The sequence below is a fragment of the Crinia signifera genome, chromosome 2, assembly GCF_055691185.1.
Source record: "Crinia signifera chromosome 2, ASM5569118v1, whole genome shotgun sequence".
Taxonomy (NCBI): Eukaryota; Metazoa; Chordata; class Amphibia; order Anura; family Myobatrachidae; genus Crinia; species Crinia signifera.
Window position 1 is genome coordinate 190,785,876 of NC_139218.1, and position 18,047 is coordinate 190,803,922.

Sequence of the window (18,047 nt, forward strand, 5' to 3'; positions counted from 1 at the left end):
TCTACACTGTTCAAGACAGTTCCTGCTTTACCTAGTTTATAACTTTATAAAGCTTTTATAGTCCTATGCCTTTTGCATTACAATATCATTTAACAGTACAATATATAGGGATCACAGTGCATGGAAGAATAGTACACTCTGCTGATTACTTTGACACTTGTAGATCTGTCTGTGACCAAATATCTGACTATATAGGAAATGCTACAATATAACAGCAGTTATTTTTTGCTCCATATACAGACATATATGTGTGTGTGTGTGTGTGTGTGTGTGTGTGTGTGTGTTTGTGTGTGTGTGTGTGTGTGTGTGTGTGTGTGTAAGGAACATATAGTCCTGATAATTTTTCAGGCAATAAAAAGGTGACCTTAGCGCTATTTTTTCCCCTAAGCAGTTCAATTAGAGTCCATTTTTGCTGCCTAAAAATTACAGATTTTTGGGAGAAAACACAGAAAAACAACTACGTGATAAGTGACAGTGGGGTAGATGTATCAACTAGCCTTAGGTGCATATGCGCACTTAACTCTAGTTAAGTGGGGGATTACGTCTTTTAAAAAGTATTACTAGCGCACTTAACGTGCGCTAGGGACAGCCACCGAGTAATGCTCGGCAGGCTGTCCCCTGTAATCCCCCCAGCAATTAGCAGCTGGGGCGATATATTAACAGCCTTCAAGGCGTTTAATCGCCCCGGCCCCTTTTCCAGCTCAGGGCTAGCATTGTCCTATCCCCACTACAGGGACAGTGCTAGCCCTGCTGCTGGCTCCGGGCTGCACCTGAGATCTTGCAGTAATAGCAAGATTTCACGCATGCGCAGTGAGACGCTGTGCAGGCAGAGGGGGAAATCACTGGAGGGGGGGGAGTTTATGCTCCCCCGCTTCGGCAGGCAAGATGTTAACACATCTTGTCGTTCTCCGCTCCAGCTTCACCTTGTTGCGCCGCTATAATACATCAGCCCCAGTGTCGGGCTGACATTGGGGCTCATTGGATAGCCCTGTAGGATCAATTAGCCCACCATGGACCATTGAATTTCCCCCTATATGTGTTTAATTAGTTATACACAGAGTCTAGTAATTTATAGCAAGTTGCTTATAGCTAAGGAACTGTGGATGTGGCCAGTTTAGTTTTTATTACTCTTCTCAAATTTGTATCTCTACAGATCAATGACCCCAGCCCAGGCGGACTTGGAGTTCTTAGAAAATGCCAAAAAGCTGACTATGTATGGGGTGGATATTCACCAGGCCAAGGTATTAGCTTTAACTAAACTCAGATTTTTTTTGTACATTTCTATGCATTTATATAATGACTGTAACAATTGAATAGGCCTTTAGGAAATTAAAATCTAAACACTTTAATCAGCAAAAAGAATCCTTCAACATTGTAGCACACAATTTTGCTACACATTTGTCTTAATTATTTATTTCACAATTGTATTAGCTGTTACATAAGCTAAATAAAGACTTGAAATAACAGGATTAACCAGACTACAGCCTGCTGTGACTCGCTGCAGACCATTTATTAAAGTTTACGCAATTACCCAATGGATTATATATCATTATGTCATTGTATTCGGGAATGTAAATTTGGTGCGGGACGTAATATCAGGCAGTCCATTTATAAATATATAATTTATAACTTATTTTTTAAGATATGCAAAATAGTATACTAATGTTAGAATATAAATGACTTATCGCTGCCATGACAGGATTTGTTTCTATTATCATCCATTTATCTTTAAAAGATTTTCCTATCCATCACTGAAGCCCAGAAGTGAATATGCCTGGAATGTGTACTGCAACCTTGGCTGCCCACTGCCTCTCTTTCACCACTTCCCAATCTACTTCTTAGCACAGCCCCTGGTATCTAAGCTTTCAAGCAGTGCTGGGTGCACATTCGGCAGAATGGGGACTATCCAAAATTTAATTGCCCCACAAAAAAATGTACATTTCAGAGTTCTAAAAAAATACATTTGGGTTAAGACAAGGGTTCTCAAACTCGGCACACAGTTCCCGTTTTCCAGGTCACCCGGCAGGTGCACAGGTGCATTCATTACTTATTACTCATGACACATATTAAAAGATCCACAAGTGGAGCTAATTATTGCACTTGTTTGAGAACCTGTGGGTTAAGATATTACAGCTGTTCTGAAACTATGAAGAAAATACTAGGCCATGGAGTGATGGAGTGCCACCAATGGACTACTGAAGAATAGAAGGTTTTATGGACCCACAATTGAAAATTGTAAATCTCCTCATCACCCTGTATTTTTGTACAAGTTCGAGAAGGTCAAAGGGTGGTTCCTCAGTTTGTGACACCAACTGCCACACATGGATGGGATCTTCTGATGTTCTGGAGCTCCTTTGCTGTATCCATAAATTAAAAGAGCTACCACATTATTTTGCATCACCATGTAATATCCTCTGATCTAGTTGTAGTTTTTACTAATGTACCCTAACATACCTCTAGCTAAGTCAGAACTGCCTTTGAGTAAAAGAACAAGATTGAAAGCTTCAAATCATGGAATGGCTGGTATATCCTTCAGCTGTTGTTGAACTGCACATCCCAGCATGCACTGCTACCGTTTTGCTATTTGGCCATGCTAAAACTGTTGCAAGGCATGCTAGAATGCGTAGTCCAACAACAGCTGGAGGGCCAAAGGTTCCCCATCCCTGCTTCAAACCCATCAACTTGGTTTGGAGTCAACTGAGTAGAAGTGTGAAAGCATAGAAACCTACAAGTGTATCATTATTCTGAAGAATTTCTAAGCAATGTGCCCAATTCATCTTGGTCCGCAGATTGGCAAAAATTGCAATCTGCATATGTGCACACAAACACTTAAACTGTGGTCAAATTGTGACTGCAGTCTAAAGTAGCAACAGACCAGGGGACAATTGCACAGCTTTACTGGGGCATGGTCCCAGAGCCGGCCCTAGCCTAAATGACGCCCTAGGCAAGATTTTGGCTGGTGCCCCCTAGCACCGCCACTAGTTCCGCCTCTGACCCTGCTCCCCTTTCCCAGCACCATCAACCCTCATCATAGCAGTCATCATTTTAGTGCTCCTACCCGCAATATTTTAAATAGAAACAGTGCACACATTCGGTCCTCGGCCCAAACAGAGGTGTGTTCTTGCTGGGAAGGGGCATGGCCACACAATACTACCCCCAAATCAAATTATGCCACACAGTAGTGCAACTTTATTCACATTATATCATGCGATGGTGTCCCTTATTCACGTTACATCACACAGTAGTACCACTTTACCTTATGTACATTACTCCTCACATTATTCACATTATACCCTTAGAAAAAAATCCTGACAAAATATTGTATTTTAAGCACCTCCATGGCCACACTGCAACCCAGCACAAAGCAGTGTATGCTGGGCAGAGGAGAAGAGCTGCAGCTGCTGCTGTCAATTAAGGGGAGGGGGCCCAGGGAGGGGGACTTTGGCCTGGGTAATTTGTACCCCCTACCCCTTTCTCTCGGCACCCCTGATAATACACAGTAATTCCCCTTACACATGACACATTATTAATGTCCTTATAACCATAATGCCCCTTACACATTATGCCAACCTTTATTAATGCCCTTCATACACATAATGCCACTTACACATATGTTGCACATTATTAATGCCCTTATACACATGACACACATAATGCCCATCACACATATGTTGCACATTATTAATGCCCTTATACACATGACACACATAATGCCCCTTACACATATGCCGAACACTATTGCACAACCAACCCACCCGCAGACAGCACTCGCACAGCCGCTAACACTGTGACCTCTGTCCCGGCTTGGATACAGATGTTTCCTCATACATCTTGTCTCAATAAGCCATGCAGCTCCTGGCCAGTTCTGCTAACGTTGGGTGCCTTTTTTGCTGAAAATTCTTCTTATTGGCATTGTTATGACCAGCACACACAAGGAGCTTCCGATGATTAAAATTATATGTGGCATGCCTATATTCTGTGTGCGACTGTGGCTGTACCTGAATACGGAATGCTATGTTACAGTGATTTCCATGAATACACTATTTCATATGCAGATACAGCCTCACTCACACACAGAATATAGGCATGCTGCATATCATTTTAATCAGCAGAAGCTGCTGATGCCCCTAGGCATTCCAAATGCCCTAGGCAATTGCCTAGTTTGCCTATGCCTAAGGCCGGCTCTGCGTGGTCCAGATGATGTAAGTTTGTCCGGACCATTTGCAGGGAATGTGGGGGCTACTGATGTCACATGCAGCCACTGTGACCCTAAACATGGCGGCCCAGCGCTGCCTTCGCAGATAGTTCAGCTTGAATTTTAGCAGACTGGTAGGACCCGACATGCAGAGTGGCCTTGCCCTGTGCTGAGCGCCCATACAACACCATACTAAATAAGGCCATATATTGGATATCCATTGCAGAAAAATGTAAAATATGTATGCAAAAGGTGTAATTTTTTTTAATTACATTTTGTTAAACTGATTCTATGATTACATTTTAGATCTATTTATTTTGTTTGTTTTAATTTCAAAATGGAATGAAATATTAAACTGGAAAAGTGAGATTTTCTAAAGCCTTTGACCTGTAGCATAGGTCCACCTATGTGACCTAATTGGACTTACTGTATACCTTAAATGCTTTGGGGCAAAGTTGATTGATAATAGATTGCAGTATATTCTCCTTGCATTCATTAATGACCAGTCCCAATTAAATGCTGTAAGAGCTTATTTACATCTATGAAACCATGTGATTCCTGGGCAGTTGAATCTAATAATGATCAGAATTCCTGTGTATGGGTGCCATAGATATATCCAGGCAAAGTCAATTAATACACAAATGAAAACAGTCATTGCACTTTTCAAACTTTTTGAAGGTTTTCCAGAGGTGGTATTTTACAGCTGCTAGTATGAAATGCTTTTCAGCTATATTTGTTGTGTTTTATATACCACAAAATATTTACAATACTTTTATAATTGAATGGCTTATTCTACTGTGCATTTCAGGACTTGGAGGGAGTGGACATTAAACTTGGCGTCTGCTCAGGGGGTCTCATGGTTTTCAAAGACAATCTGAGAATCAACCGTTTTCCATGGCCCAAAGTCTTGAAAATCTCATATAAAAGAAGTAGCTTTTTTATCAAGATTCGCCCGGGAGAGGTAGGAAAGAAACATTTGGTGACATTATAATACACAAAAGATGAATACCCAGATCTTACACATATTTATTCTGTTTCCGTACTTAAAATTGGAGGATACTTATGGGATACCTAGAAGGTGACCCAAAACTACTAAAGGAACAAACCCAAAACCTCTTAAGCATTTTTCTGTATTTTAGATTCAGTACTTGTTTCCTAGCACGGCGCCCATCGTATGCCATCGCACTGTACAATTTTAATATTGCGTCGCATCGCATGCCATTACACTGATGGGTGATTAATATGTTAATTGCACCCCCATTGTTAATGCCACCCCCACTATCAACGCCAACCCAAAGCGTGGCGAGCGCAGCGGTACGCGTCCTCCGACCTTTTCATACCCCCACTATCCACGTCGGCATGGAGTTGATTTTATATAATGTAGCCAGCGCAGCGAGCCACCGAGCCGGAATCATGGCGAGGAGACGCGGAATACATGTGAAGTAATCTGCGGCCCCTCGTGGTGCTCGCTGCGCTCGCCACACTTCGGGCTCGGTGGCTCCCTGTGCTCGCCACACTATATAAGATCAACTCCACACCGACGTGGATAGTGGGGGGGTATGAAAAGGTTTGGAGGACGCGTACCGCCGCCCCTTGCGGGCTCGCTGCGCTCACCACGCTTCGGGTTGGCGTTCATAGTGGGGGTGGCGTTAACAATGGGGGTGCATTTAACATAGTAATCACCCATCAGGGTGCCTGTACAATTAAAAAATCAGGTCTGATCGCATTGCATGCGATCGGGTTGCATGCAATGCGATCGAAACGATGGCATAAGATGAAAATTCGTGGGTGCCGTGCTAGGAAACAAGTACCTTAGATTCTATTGTCTAAACTAAATGCACTCATTTTGTTAAAGAAAAAAATATATATATATTTTAAAAAAAGTAATTATATAGAACAAATAAAACTCAACTCAACTTTAGAGCTTCCACTTTTCCTCCTTTCTCCTTTTTAAAAAGACTAGAATGAAGGAACTATAAGAAAAGTCTAAATCGTGCACACACAACGTAATGATGATACATCTTCATGTTAATGTGAGATTATACATATATATAATCATTTGCCAAGTATTCACTAAATAATTTTCCTTTTGTGGTAGCAGGAACAGTATGAAAGTACAATAGGATTTAAATTGCCAAGTTACCGCGCTGCCAAGAAACTTTGGAAGGTCTGTGTTGAGCATCACACATTTTTCAGGTAATTTTTTTTTTTTTCACCTAGATTTATTAATGCAATCTGTTTCTATTAACGGTATACAAGACATTCAACACTGTAACCTTTGTGTACTTAATTGGAGAAGTTATACAACACGTAACAAGAGTTACCATGTTCTCATTGCCGCCCCTGCAAAAACCCGGGTTTTTCTTGCCGAGTTTTTGGCGGGGCACAGAGCATCGCAACTTTTAGACCCCGTTCTCACTGCACCTTAGACCCGGGAAATTCCCGTGTCTGACCCGTTCACACTGCTTCCCCTGGTCTGCCCTGCCAACAAGTGTGTGAATATAATAGCAGCTTTGATTGGCTGTTGAAAAAGTAGCTGTGATTGACTGTATTAGAAAGCAGCTTTTATTGGCTGGCTGAAGATGATTTCATTAAAAGAGGCCTTTTTTCCCAAGCACATTGCATTTTGATGATGCCACGGGCACACAGGATTTTGGCAATGTTGTAGTAAACTGTGGAGTCCTTCACTGTGCCGGTCACTTGCTTATTAATTTCCTCCTCTCCTCTCACAGCAAACTGCTCCAACACTTCCTCATCCCTCCAGTGCGCCATTTCTGCTTCCTCGACGCAGCATTAAATGGACGTCACATGTCACCTGATTATATTCCCCAATCAGCTTGCTATTTCGCATCTTGAGTGAAAAACCTGTGTCTGTGCTGTTCAGACTGACATACACCCCTGTATTACCCAGGAAAAACCCTGCAAAAAACCTGTGTGTAATTTCCGGGGCATAATACCCAGAAATTTCACAAAGATGCGTTCACACTGAGACGCGACACAGGAAATTACTGCTCGCCCTGCCAAATACCTGTTTTTTTAGGCAATGAGAACGGGTATAAGTCAGAGTATTATATCCATATATGTATATATAAGAGATTCTCAAACTCTGTCCTCAGAATCCCAAACAGCTTACATTTTCCAGGTCACCCAGCAGGTGCCTACGTGTGTTCATTACTTTACTGACACATTTTAAAATTCAACAGATAGAACTAATTATTATACATGTGATTTTGTAAGGAGACTTTGAAAACATGAACTGTTTGGGTCCCAAGGATAGAGTTTGAAAACCAATGAAATATACTATGTTTTGAAACCTAGAAAACAAGTCTATGCATTTGTTTTCCCATAACAAACACCTAAATGCCTATTAAATCATTTTATTTATTACCATTTTTAGGTTGACATCTACAGAGTCCATCCCCAAACACCGGTTCCTCTCACTGGGATCCAAATTCCGTTACAGCGGGCGCACACAGGCCCAGACGAGGCATGCCAGTGCTCTCATCGATAGGCCTGCCCCCCAATTTGAGCGAACTGCCAGCAAGCGTGCCACTCGCAGCCTGGATGGAGGTGAGTGTAAGCTATCGGGATTGAAATATAATACTCGTTAAAAGCCTGTCAAAATGACGGCTGCTGTAGAGTACTTTTACTTAAAGCTGTGATCATTTTTAGCCCAAAAACTTTCCACCCCACCCCCGGTCCCTATCTGCTCCTACCTCAAAACTCTTCTCTTCACAGCTCCTTCTCGCCATATCCAGTAAGTTTGAAACCAAGCAGTGTCCCTGCAAAACTTGCTTTTACTTTCGGTTATGATATCTTTTAGCACACAAAGGAGTAATTTGATCCGTCAAGTGGCCTCATGTGGTCAGTGGCAGCACTTCTCATAGAGGTGAGGAGTAGTTAGCCTTTATATAATATATAATATATATATATATATATAGTGTGCTGGGGTCCTGCACTCTAAGCAACGTGCAACAGCTTGAGCCGGTGCCTTCACTGGGGATTTGTAGATAGAGAGCTAAGGTGCAGCACTCAGGCAAATAAAACTCTCAGACACAAAGAATTGTCAATTGATGACAATTCTTTGTGTCTGAGAGTTTTATTTGCCTGAGTGCCGCACCTTAGCTCTCTCTCTCTCTCTCTCTCTCTCTCTCTCTCTCTCTATCTATCTCTCTATCTATCTATCTATCTATATATATATATATATATATATATATTATAATATACTTTTTTGGTTCAGCCCGGCACTCGCTAATGTCGACAGCCACCCTGGGTGCCTTCTGGGGAGATTTGTAGTAATCAACAGCAATACAGGCAGGGGCACTCCAAGGATTTGTTTAAAGTGCTTTAATGGTGCACAATTAAAGCACTTTAAACAAATCCTTGGAGTGCCCCTGCCTGTATTGCTGTTGATTACTATATATATCATAGATAGATAGATAGATAGATAGATAGATAGATAGATTAAAAATACAACACTTTAAAAGAAATCTGAACATATCCAATAACCAATGATTAATTGAAATTTTAGGAATATGGAATGCAGAAGCAGCAGAAAAGCTGGCATCTGTATACAAAAACATTTTAGCTTTTCATGGTGTTTTATGGAGTCCTGGGAAAGTGATAAAAGTTCTGATTTAGTGCCCTGAACATAATTACATCTGAGAACTCCCCTGTCATATTTCTAAGCACAATGCAGCTAGTTCTAGGGTAGGGTTGCAGTACAGTGGTTTTGATAGTATGTTGATATTGCTTTAGAAGAAAAATATTGGGGGTAGCAATTCATTTAAAGTGGCATTTCTATCAACCAATACTTTTTTTTTTCTTTAATTCCTATTAACAGTGGAACAATGGCATATAGTGGTGCAAATAGGAATTCAAGCACTTAAAGAGAAAAAAAAGATGAAATGGAAACTCTTCCCCTCTATATACCCAGTCTGATGACCATGCAGTTTCTAAGTGCCCTAGGAGCTAGTGCAGCTTTGTATATCTTTTAATAGCTTAATTTACTTTAAAAACTGCGGCTTTTAGCACTGCTATAACACTTCCTGCTTCGCCTCAGTAGCGAGGTGAAGCAGGAGGGGAAAGCGACAAGATCTACTAAGATCTTGCCCTCCGAAGCGGGGGAGCGCTAACTTCCCCCTCCGGCGATTCTTCCTCCAGCTGACAGCGCATCAGTTAACACTGACGTGCTGTCTGCTTTTCCCCGGCCGGCTGGACTGCGCATGCGCGGGATCTCGCTACTCACACGAGATCCCAGCGCAGCTCAGAGCCAGCAGCACCGCTGTCCCTCCCAGCGCAGCTCAGAGCCAGCAGCACCGCTGTCCCTGCTGTGGGCATAGGGCATCGCCGCCTGCAGCTGTCGAAGTCGATAGCTGCAGGCGGCAGAACGGTCAGCGATGCTGACCGTTCATAAATTAGGTATGACAGTTAAGCGCTGTAGTTCAGATAGTACATGCGCTACATCGCCGCCCACACATCGCCGCCATTAATGTACCTGCACAGCGGGGTTGATAGATGCAGGGAAGCGCTATCCCCTGCTTTAGCGCAGGCTGATAGCGCAGATGCCCCACAACGCCAGATAATAAATCTACCCCTGTATTCTGTAATCCTTTTCTTTCCAGCAACCTCACAATGTTGATTTCAGCCGAGTGGTTGCCAGGAACTTTATTCCCTGGTAATTCCTTATTCTGTATGCAAAAACCGGAGACAGGGGGATCCCATTCACTAGTACTGCTGATAGTGATACACATATGGGGCAGCTATTGCTTTCATTGGCTGCGATTTTTCTCTGCTAAGATATCCCACACATTTTACTTCCTATTCCTCCTTGCTAATTCCCACCAGCTACATTTAATAAAGACAGAATATAGGCATACTGACCACATGGTGGACCAACAACTGTGCTGAAAACATACCTCCTTCCAGAGGTTGGAGCGCATCTGCGACGCATTATCTAGCCATTATCTAGTCATATGTATATATATATATATATATTTCTCTGACATGCAGCAGGGACCACTGGAATCACATCGGGGGTATTAGAGCTGGGAATGCTGGGAGCTAGGCACTTCTTAATAATAATTAGGGGATACTGGCTCCTCCCCTCTAAGACCCACAATCCCCCAGTGAGAAAATTGTGCCAGGGAGTTAGGTCACAGTTTTTTCTGCTCCTGCACATTTTTCTAGCTTTGGCTTTTCAATAGAATTTTTTCATCTTTACTTGATAGAATCCCTTCCCCACCTACTGAAAGGTGTGGGTCCGGGCATTCAGCGCCCCTGGAGTTCCAGGTCGTCAGTCAGGACCTCACTAAAGGTGCCTGCCTGCACGGGTTCCGTGCTCCTGCCGCCCCTCCAGCAAAGGGGACGCCAGTCACGAAGGAAGCCTCCGGTGGTGAGTAGAGCGCTGAGCGCACTTGCCACACGCCGTCCCCCGCTTCCCCGTCAGCCGCGCTGTGCGCGGGTCTCTGCAGCGAGTGAGGCGCCGCCATCTTGCAAGGCGCGTATCGCTGTACTATACCACGCGGCTGTAATAAGTGCCGGAGGTATTGCAGGGGTGAGCGCTAGCAAGCGGGTGTCTCTGGACGTTGTCAGACGCCACAGGTTGGCTAAGCAGAGGGAGAGGGGACACGCTGTAAAACGGAGGCCGGCATGGCGCGGCCATTACACAGATACACAGTAAGCTGACTCTTTCCTGTTCACAGGTTACTGCAGCTTGGAAGGCTCTAAAAGTTTTATTGCTGACACAGTGTTTTGCGCTGTATTGTCACTAATAGGGCTCATTCTCCTCCAGGTCTCACAGAACCCTGAGGTTTTTGGCTTGTGAGAGGTGTATCTGTACTCAGTGTGTGTGTGTGTTTGCACCGGTATCGCGCGCTGGTGTTGGACCGGGCGAGCGGGGATCATGACGGGCAAATCCAAAGCCTCTCAGAAGGTTTTTGCTTGTACTGTCTGTTCAGCTAAGTTTTCTCAATACACAGCTGAGGGTAATGCCACTGTTTGTCAGTCATGTTCAGGTGCTGAATCTGCATTACTGGCGGGGTCTCAGGCGCCCCAGTGGGCCTCTACCTTAGTGGGTACTATGTCAAAGCTCACTTCTGAATTGGCGCTGGCTCGCAGAGCGGAGCCATCTTGGGCTACAGCCCTAGCAAGGTCGGTGGAGGGGTTAGCTAACTCCATGTCCAGACCAGAGAGGCCTTCTACATCTAGCAATAAGCGACCTTATCAGGCTATTATTGTGGAAGATGATTTGGAGGAGGAACAAGATCCATTTCACGAAATGGAGGATGGTGAATGGGAAGAGGTTCAGGATGTCATTCCTGAGGGAGAGCCGACTCCTTTAGGGATAGAGGCTCTCATTATGGCGGTAAAGGAGGTTCTTCGTTTACCGGAGGATCCCAGACCAGAGCCACAGGAGTTTGATCTGTTTGGAGGGGTTCAGAAGACATCAGTGGTCTTTCCTTGTACAAATCAGGATCAGCTTCTGGCTGCATGGAAGAATCCGGACAAACGTTTTCAGATTCCCAGACGCTTCCCTTCTCTGTATCCTTTTGAGCCTGCGGCCCTAAGCAAGTGGGAGACGCCACCTCCGGTGGACACCTCAGTTTCCCGTCTATCCAAGAAAACAACTCTGCCAGTCCCAGGGGCTTCAGCCTTGAAAGATCCCTCAGATAGAAAATTGGAGGCTACTCTCAAGGCCATTTATGTAGCGGCAGGGACTCAACTCAGACCGGCAATAGTCTCGGCCTGGGTAAATAGGGCAAATGTTAAATGGGCAGAGCTAATCATTGAAGGATTGGAATCAGGTATGCCTATAGATGAGATTCGTTGCTTGGCTGAACATGTCAAGGAGTCTGCTATGTTCTTAGGAGAGGCGGCTAAGGATGTATCCTTAATCTCTTCCAGAATATCCGCTAGCGCCATTTCTGCACGGCGGGCCCTCTGGCTTCGCTCTTGGCAGGCGGACGCGGAGTCTAAAAGGGCTGTGGAGGGTCTTCCCTTTTCCGGGGACATCCTTTTCGGGCCTGAATTAGACAAATGGATCTCACAGGCGACGGGAGGGAAGTCGGCATTTTTACCGTCGGCTGCTCCTCCTCCTCCCAGAAGACAGTTCGCAGGTCCGTCTTTTCAGTCCTTTCGGACTCAGCGCACCTTTCGGGGTAGAGGAAGAGGTTTCCAGTCCTCTAGAGGGTCCAGAGCCAGAGCCCGCCCTCAGGCTGCTCCAAGAGCCCAGGAACCTAAGCCCCAGCAGAAGCCGGTGGCATGACGGTTTACCAGCTTCAGTCAACAGTTTACCAGTAGGTGCCCGTCTGTTGGCCTTCGGAACCCAATGGTTCTCCCTTTCGGAGGATCCTTGGGTTCGCAGAGTGGTATCAGAAGGGTACCGGATTCAGTTCGACTCCACTCCTCCGGTTCGATTCTTCACAACGGCTCTGCCAACATCTCAGGAAAAGAGAACGAGCCTGCTAGAAGCCATTCGGATCTTGCTGGAGGCTCAGGTCATCATGCCGGTCCCAGCATCTCAAAGGAACACAGGGTTCTACTCAACCCTCTTTGTAGTCCCCAAGCCGGATGGGTCAGTCAGGCCCATTCTCAACCTGAAGCCTTTGAATCTGTTAGTCTCGTATCAACCATTCAAGATGGAATCAATCCACTCAGTGATTGCTTCTTTGGAGCCAGGAGAGTACATGATATCACTGGATATCAAGGATGCTTACCTACACATCCCGATTTGCATCCCTCACCAGGCCTTTCTTCGTTTTGCCATCGGTCGGGATCATTTTCAGTTCAGGGCTCTGCCCTTCGGATTATCTTCAGCGCCCAGAGTATTCACCAAGACTCTATCAGTAGCAGTCGCATACCTCAGATGTCAAGGGGTGACAATAATTCCCTATCTCGACGATCTCCTAATCAAGGCCCCATCGAGGGAGTTACTGGAGAGTCATGCGAGGTTAACCACTCAGACGCTCACCAGCCTGGGGTGGATAATGAATTTCAAGAAATCCTCTTTAGTTCCATCCAGGAGGATCTTGTTCCTAGGCCTTTGGCTAGACACGGAGTCTCTGAGAATCTTCCTGCCGGAAGACAAGATCCAGGCTATCTTGCACCTAGTGCAGAGGATCCTACTTCCACAGAGGATCAGCCTCCATCTGTGCACTCAGCTGCTAGGAAAGATGGTGTCAGCCTTCCCAGCTCTGACGTGGGGACGTTTCCACTCAAGACCGTTTCAGTTGGATATTCTCAGAAAGGGTGCGGGCTCGCACCTGAATCTGCACAAAAGAATCCTCTTGTCGGCCGAGGCAAGACATTCACTACTGTGGTGGAGACACAGAAGGAATCTAATAGAGGGTCGTCGGTTTGCAGTCCAGGACTGGATTGTATTGACAACGGACGCAAGTCTACGCGGCTGGGGTGCCGTGGTACTTCATCTCTGCCTCCAGGGCAGGTGGGACCTGCAGGAGAGGCGCTTGTCCATCAATGTGTTGGAGATCAGAGCCATCTACAATGCTCTGTTGGAGGCTCAGGAGTTCCTTCAGGGTCAACACATAAAGATAAGGTCGGACAATGCCACGGCAGTCGCCTATGTGAACAGGCAGGGCGGCACGAGGAGCAGCATGGCCATGAAGGAGGTAAAGAAGGTTCTTCAGTGGGCAGAACGATCAGGAGTAGTTCTGCTAGCAGTGTTCCTTCCAGGTCGGGAAAATCTAGAGGCCGACTTCCTCAGCAGGGAGGACCTTCACCCAGGCGAGTGGTCTCTCAACCCCGAGGTGTTTCGGGAACTCACCGACAGGTGGGGAGTTCCCGAGGTGGACCTGATGGCGTCTCGAAAGAACCACCAGCTACCAACGTACGTGGCTCGTACAAGAGACCCTCAGGCCATAGCGGCGGACGCTCTGTCGACCCCGTGGGAGTTCAGCTTTGTCTACCTGTTCCCGCCGCTTCCACTTCTGGGCCAAGTGCTGAAGAGACTCAAGAGGGAGCCAGTGCAGGCTATTCTCATAGCACCCTGGTGGCCTCGCAGGACATGGTTCTCAGACATCCAGATGTTACTGGCAGACGAGCCAGTTCGGTTGCCCCTCAGACCGGACCTGCTCCTTCAAGGACCCTTCTTTCATCAGAATCTGCCACAGCTACATTTGACGGCGTGGCTGTTGAGACCGAGGTCTTGCGGGAGAAGGGAATTCCAAGAGCTGTAATCCCTACGATGTTGAGGGCCCGGAAGCCCGCCTCAGCAGCGCATTATCACAGAATATGGCGCTCATATGCGGGTTGGTGCGAGGGTAAGGGCTGGCCATTCCGGATATTCAAATTGTCCCGCCTTCTGTTGTTCTTACAGAAGGGGTTGGATGGGGGTCTGAGACTGGGTTCTCTCAAGGTCCAGGTCTCGGCCTTGTCTATTCTCTTTCAGAGGAGATTGGCCCTCATTCCTGAGGTACAAACATTTTTTCAAGGGGTTCTCCGAGTTCAGCCTCCCTTCGTGCCTCCCACAGCTCCTTGGGATCTGGACTTGGTACTAGCCTTCTTGAGGTCTGAGACATTTGAGCCACTGAACAGGGTGGAACTGAAGTTCTTGTGCTGGAAAACAGTTCTTTTACTGGCCCTGGCCTCAGCTCGCAGAGTTTCAGAGTTGGGTGCTCTGTCATGCAAGCCCCCTTATCTAATTTTCCACGAGGACAGAGCAGAGCTGCGTACCCAGGCAGGGTTCCTTCCGAAGGTGGTATCCTCATACCACATAAACCAGCCTATCGTGGTTCCAGCTTTTCAAGGAGAATCACCGGAGCAGTCCTCCTTGGACGTGGTCAGGGCCCTTCGGATTTACGTCAAGAGAACCAGGTCTATACGCAAATCGGATTCTTTATTTGTTCTCTATGACGCATTACGCAGGGGGTGGCCTGCGTCAAAACAGACAATTGCACGATGGATCAAGTGGACGATCCGTAGTGCTTATCTTCATGCGGGACAGGTGCCTCCTGTCTCCGTAACAGCTCACTCTACCAGATCGGTGAGTACGTCGTGGGCTGCTGAGAGAGGGGCTACCATCTCTCAGTTGTGCAGAGCGGCCACTTGGTCGTCTCAGAACACGTTTGTTAAGTTTTACCAGTTCGATACTTTTGCAACTTCAGCTTCAGCTTTTGGTCGTCTGGTCTTACAGAATCCCCAGCTCTCTCCCTCCCGGGGCTTGGTCTTTGGAACCTCCCCGATGTGATTCCAGTGGTCCCTGCTGCATGTCAGAGAAAAGAGGATTTTGGTACTTACCGGTAAATCCATTTCTCTGAGATCAGCAGGGACCACTGGACACCCGCCCGGCTGTTGGATTCTGCCTGTTGTGGTTGCTGTTGCAGCCCGGTCCGATATCTGCGTGTTGTATGTATGGTTGTGTTATGGTTTTGTTCTGTAACCCTTTCCTCTGGTGGGCCAATTTCCTCACTGGGGGATTGTGGGTCTTAGAGGGGAGGAGCCAGTATCCCCTAATTATTATTAAGAAGTGCCTAGCTCCCAGCATTCCCAGCTCTAATACCCCCGATGTGATTCCAGTGGTCCCTGCTGATCTCAGAGAAATGGATTTACCGGTAAGTACCAAAATCCTCTTATATATGGGGCGATGACCCGGCACTCCAGCAATGAGGCAGTAATGGCCCTGGTGCCTTCTCTGTAGCACGGTCGGCTACTGGATAGCAGGGTGATCCGGTAAACGGAGGAGATGGAGCGGCACTCAAGTGGACTCAAATATCACAGAATACAGCAACAACGTGCGATCAACGTTTCGGTTTATTTAACCTTTGTCAAGATCGTTCAAATGATGAAAAAACATACCTTTTATACCAGACACCGTGTGTTACCCTGCGTCTCCTTCTTCCGGGTCCATCGACGTCACCAGCCGGCGACGCACGCTGCGGGGTGCACGTGATGACACTCACCGCTGTGCTGATGCACAGACCGGGACTTCCGGAGTCAGGGGACAGGTTGCGTAGCAACCACACTACAACAAACGAAACAAGCAAATATGTGAATACATACACTTAAAATACATGTAAAAATCCAATCACCAGAGCATGGAACCTGCGCTGCAGGACAGAACTTAAATAGTATGCGCGGCCAAACTCAAAACAGTAGTAATATGGCCAATAAACGTGGGGAGCGCAACGGAGCACCACTAGTACAGAATATAACAGTGTGCTTTAATGCAGCAACATGCGACTATACGTGATATCCAGTTTTGCTTTATTTTTTTGCCTGCATTTTTTTGCTTTAATGGACAGCCCCAGTGTATAGTACTGAGACACTGGATATCACGTATAGTCGCATGTTGCTGCATTAAAGCACACTGTTATATTCTGTACTAGTGGTGCTCCGTTGCGCTCCCCACGTTTATTGGCCATATTACTACTGTTTTGAGTTTGGCCGCGCATACTATTTAAGTTCTGTCCTGCAGCGCAGGTTCCATGCTCTGGTGATTGGATTTTTACATGTATTTTAAGTGTATGTATTCACATATTTGCTTGTTTCGTTTGTTGTAGTGTGGTTGCTACGCAACCTGTCCCCTGACTCCGGAAGTCCCGGTCTGTGCATCAGCACAGCGGTGAGTGTCATCACGTGCACCCCGCAGCGTGCGTCGCCGGCTGGTGACGTCGATGGACCCGGAAGAAGGAGACGCAGGGTAACACACGGTGTCTGGTATAAAAGGTATGTTTTTTCATCATTTGAACGATCTTGACAAAGGTTAAATAAACCGAAACGTTGATCGCACGTTGTTGCTGTATTCTGTGATATTTGAGTCCACTTGAGTGCCGCTCCATCTCCTCCGTTTACCGGATCACCCTGCTATATATATATATATATATATATATATATATATATATATATATATATATGCCTGTTTGGGAACTACTAATTTGCTGGTGAGTGCTCCTTGCTCTTTGCTCTTGGATATTACTTCCACCAGCTCCTGCACATGTTTATATTCATATATTTAAGATTAATGGTGATATACCCATGTGTTCCAGTTTGAAAACGGGCACCAGAGCCTTCACAGATTTGCTGTCAAAAGTGAACATTTGTGCTTACCTGTTTATACTAGCAACAGCACCAGGAGTTTCCACAAAATCGTAGCTGCAATGATGACCCTTTTTCAAAGCAATTATTGCTATTCCAGATACTTTTCCTAACACTCTGGGCGGTATTCAATGAGCCTGATTCGCCATGTTTTTATGGTGAATTTGTGCTGTTTGGCGAATTTTTGACTAAAACGGTGAGTCACCCTATTCAATGACCACATGGCGAATACATTTGAAGGTTTTTTTCGCCATGATTCACCGAGTAGCAATCGCTATCTTTTTATGGAGAAGTGGAATGTGAACTTTTAAAATAAAGTGTTTTGTTTTTTACAATTGGTGTAAAAAAATCAGGAATTTTATTCTGAGGAGGGGCATGCTATTTTTATTCATGTGCTGTAAGCACATGAATATATGTTTAATTTAAATTTTTTTTTTTTTTTTACACAGCAGCCAGCAGGGGGCACCGGAGCTGAGCCGCTCATTAGATATTCATATATTCACTGCACCCGATCGTTACGATCGGGTGTAGTGAATATACGCGGTCCCCTGCTGGCACCCCCGGGGGGCAGCCTGTGCTGCCTGGCACCCGGGGAGCCCACCTCCCCCCCACAAACGTTCTGGGGCAGGCAGAGAGACTTCTGACACGTTGAATACCGGAGCCGGCGAGGCTCCGGAATGTGGCACCTCGCTGGTATTCACATTGAATACCGCCCATAGTGTTGACCCAACACCTGCTCTCCAGATACTTTTCCGAATGCTCCTTGTTGACACAACACCTGCTCTCCAGATTATTTTCC

The 18,047-nt window shown here is 45.9% G+C and overlaps 1 protein-coding gene across 21 annotated transcripts in view; it reads left to right on the plus strand.

Annotated features, from left to right (window-relative positions):
* The window catches only part of LOC146060339 (protein 4.1-like), a 158,350-nt gene that overhangs the window by 92,286 nt on the left and 48,017 nt on the right, over positions 1–18,047 (plus strand). For 18 of the 21 annotated variants that reach the window (XM_083173448.1, XM_083173450.1, XM_083173434.1 and 15 more), the window contains 4 exons: positions 1,154–1,241; positions 5,004–5,156; positions 6,294–6,391; positions 7,593–7,765. In XM_083173448.1, coding sequence (XP_083029574.1) covers positions 1,154–1,241; positions 5,004–5,156; positions 6,294–6,391; positions 7,593–7,765 — 512 coding nt within the window. Of the gene's footprint in view, positions 1–1,153; positions 1,242–5,003; positions 5,157–6,293; positions 6,392–7,592; positions 7,766–12,514; positions 15,766–18,047 lie in introns of those variants that run through there. The other 3 variants (XM_083173432.1, XM_083173451.1, XR_014470419.1) reach the window with 2 other exon arrangements.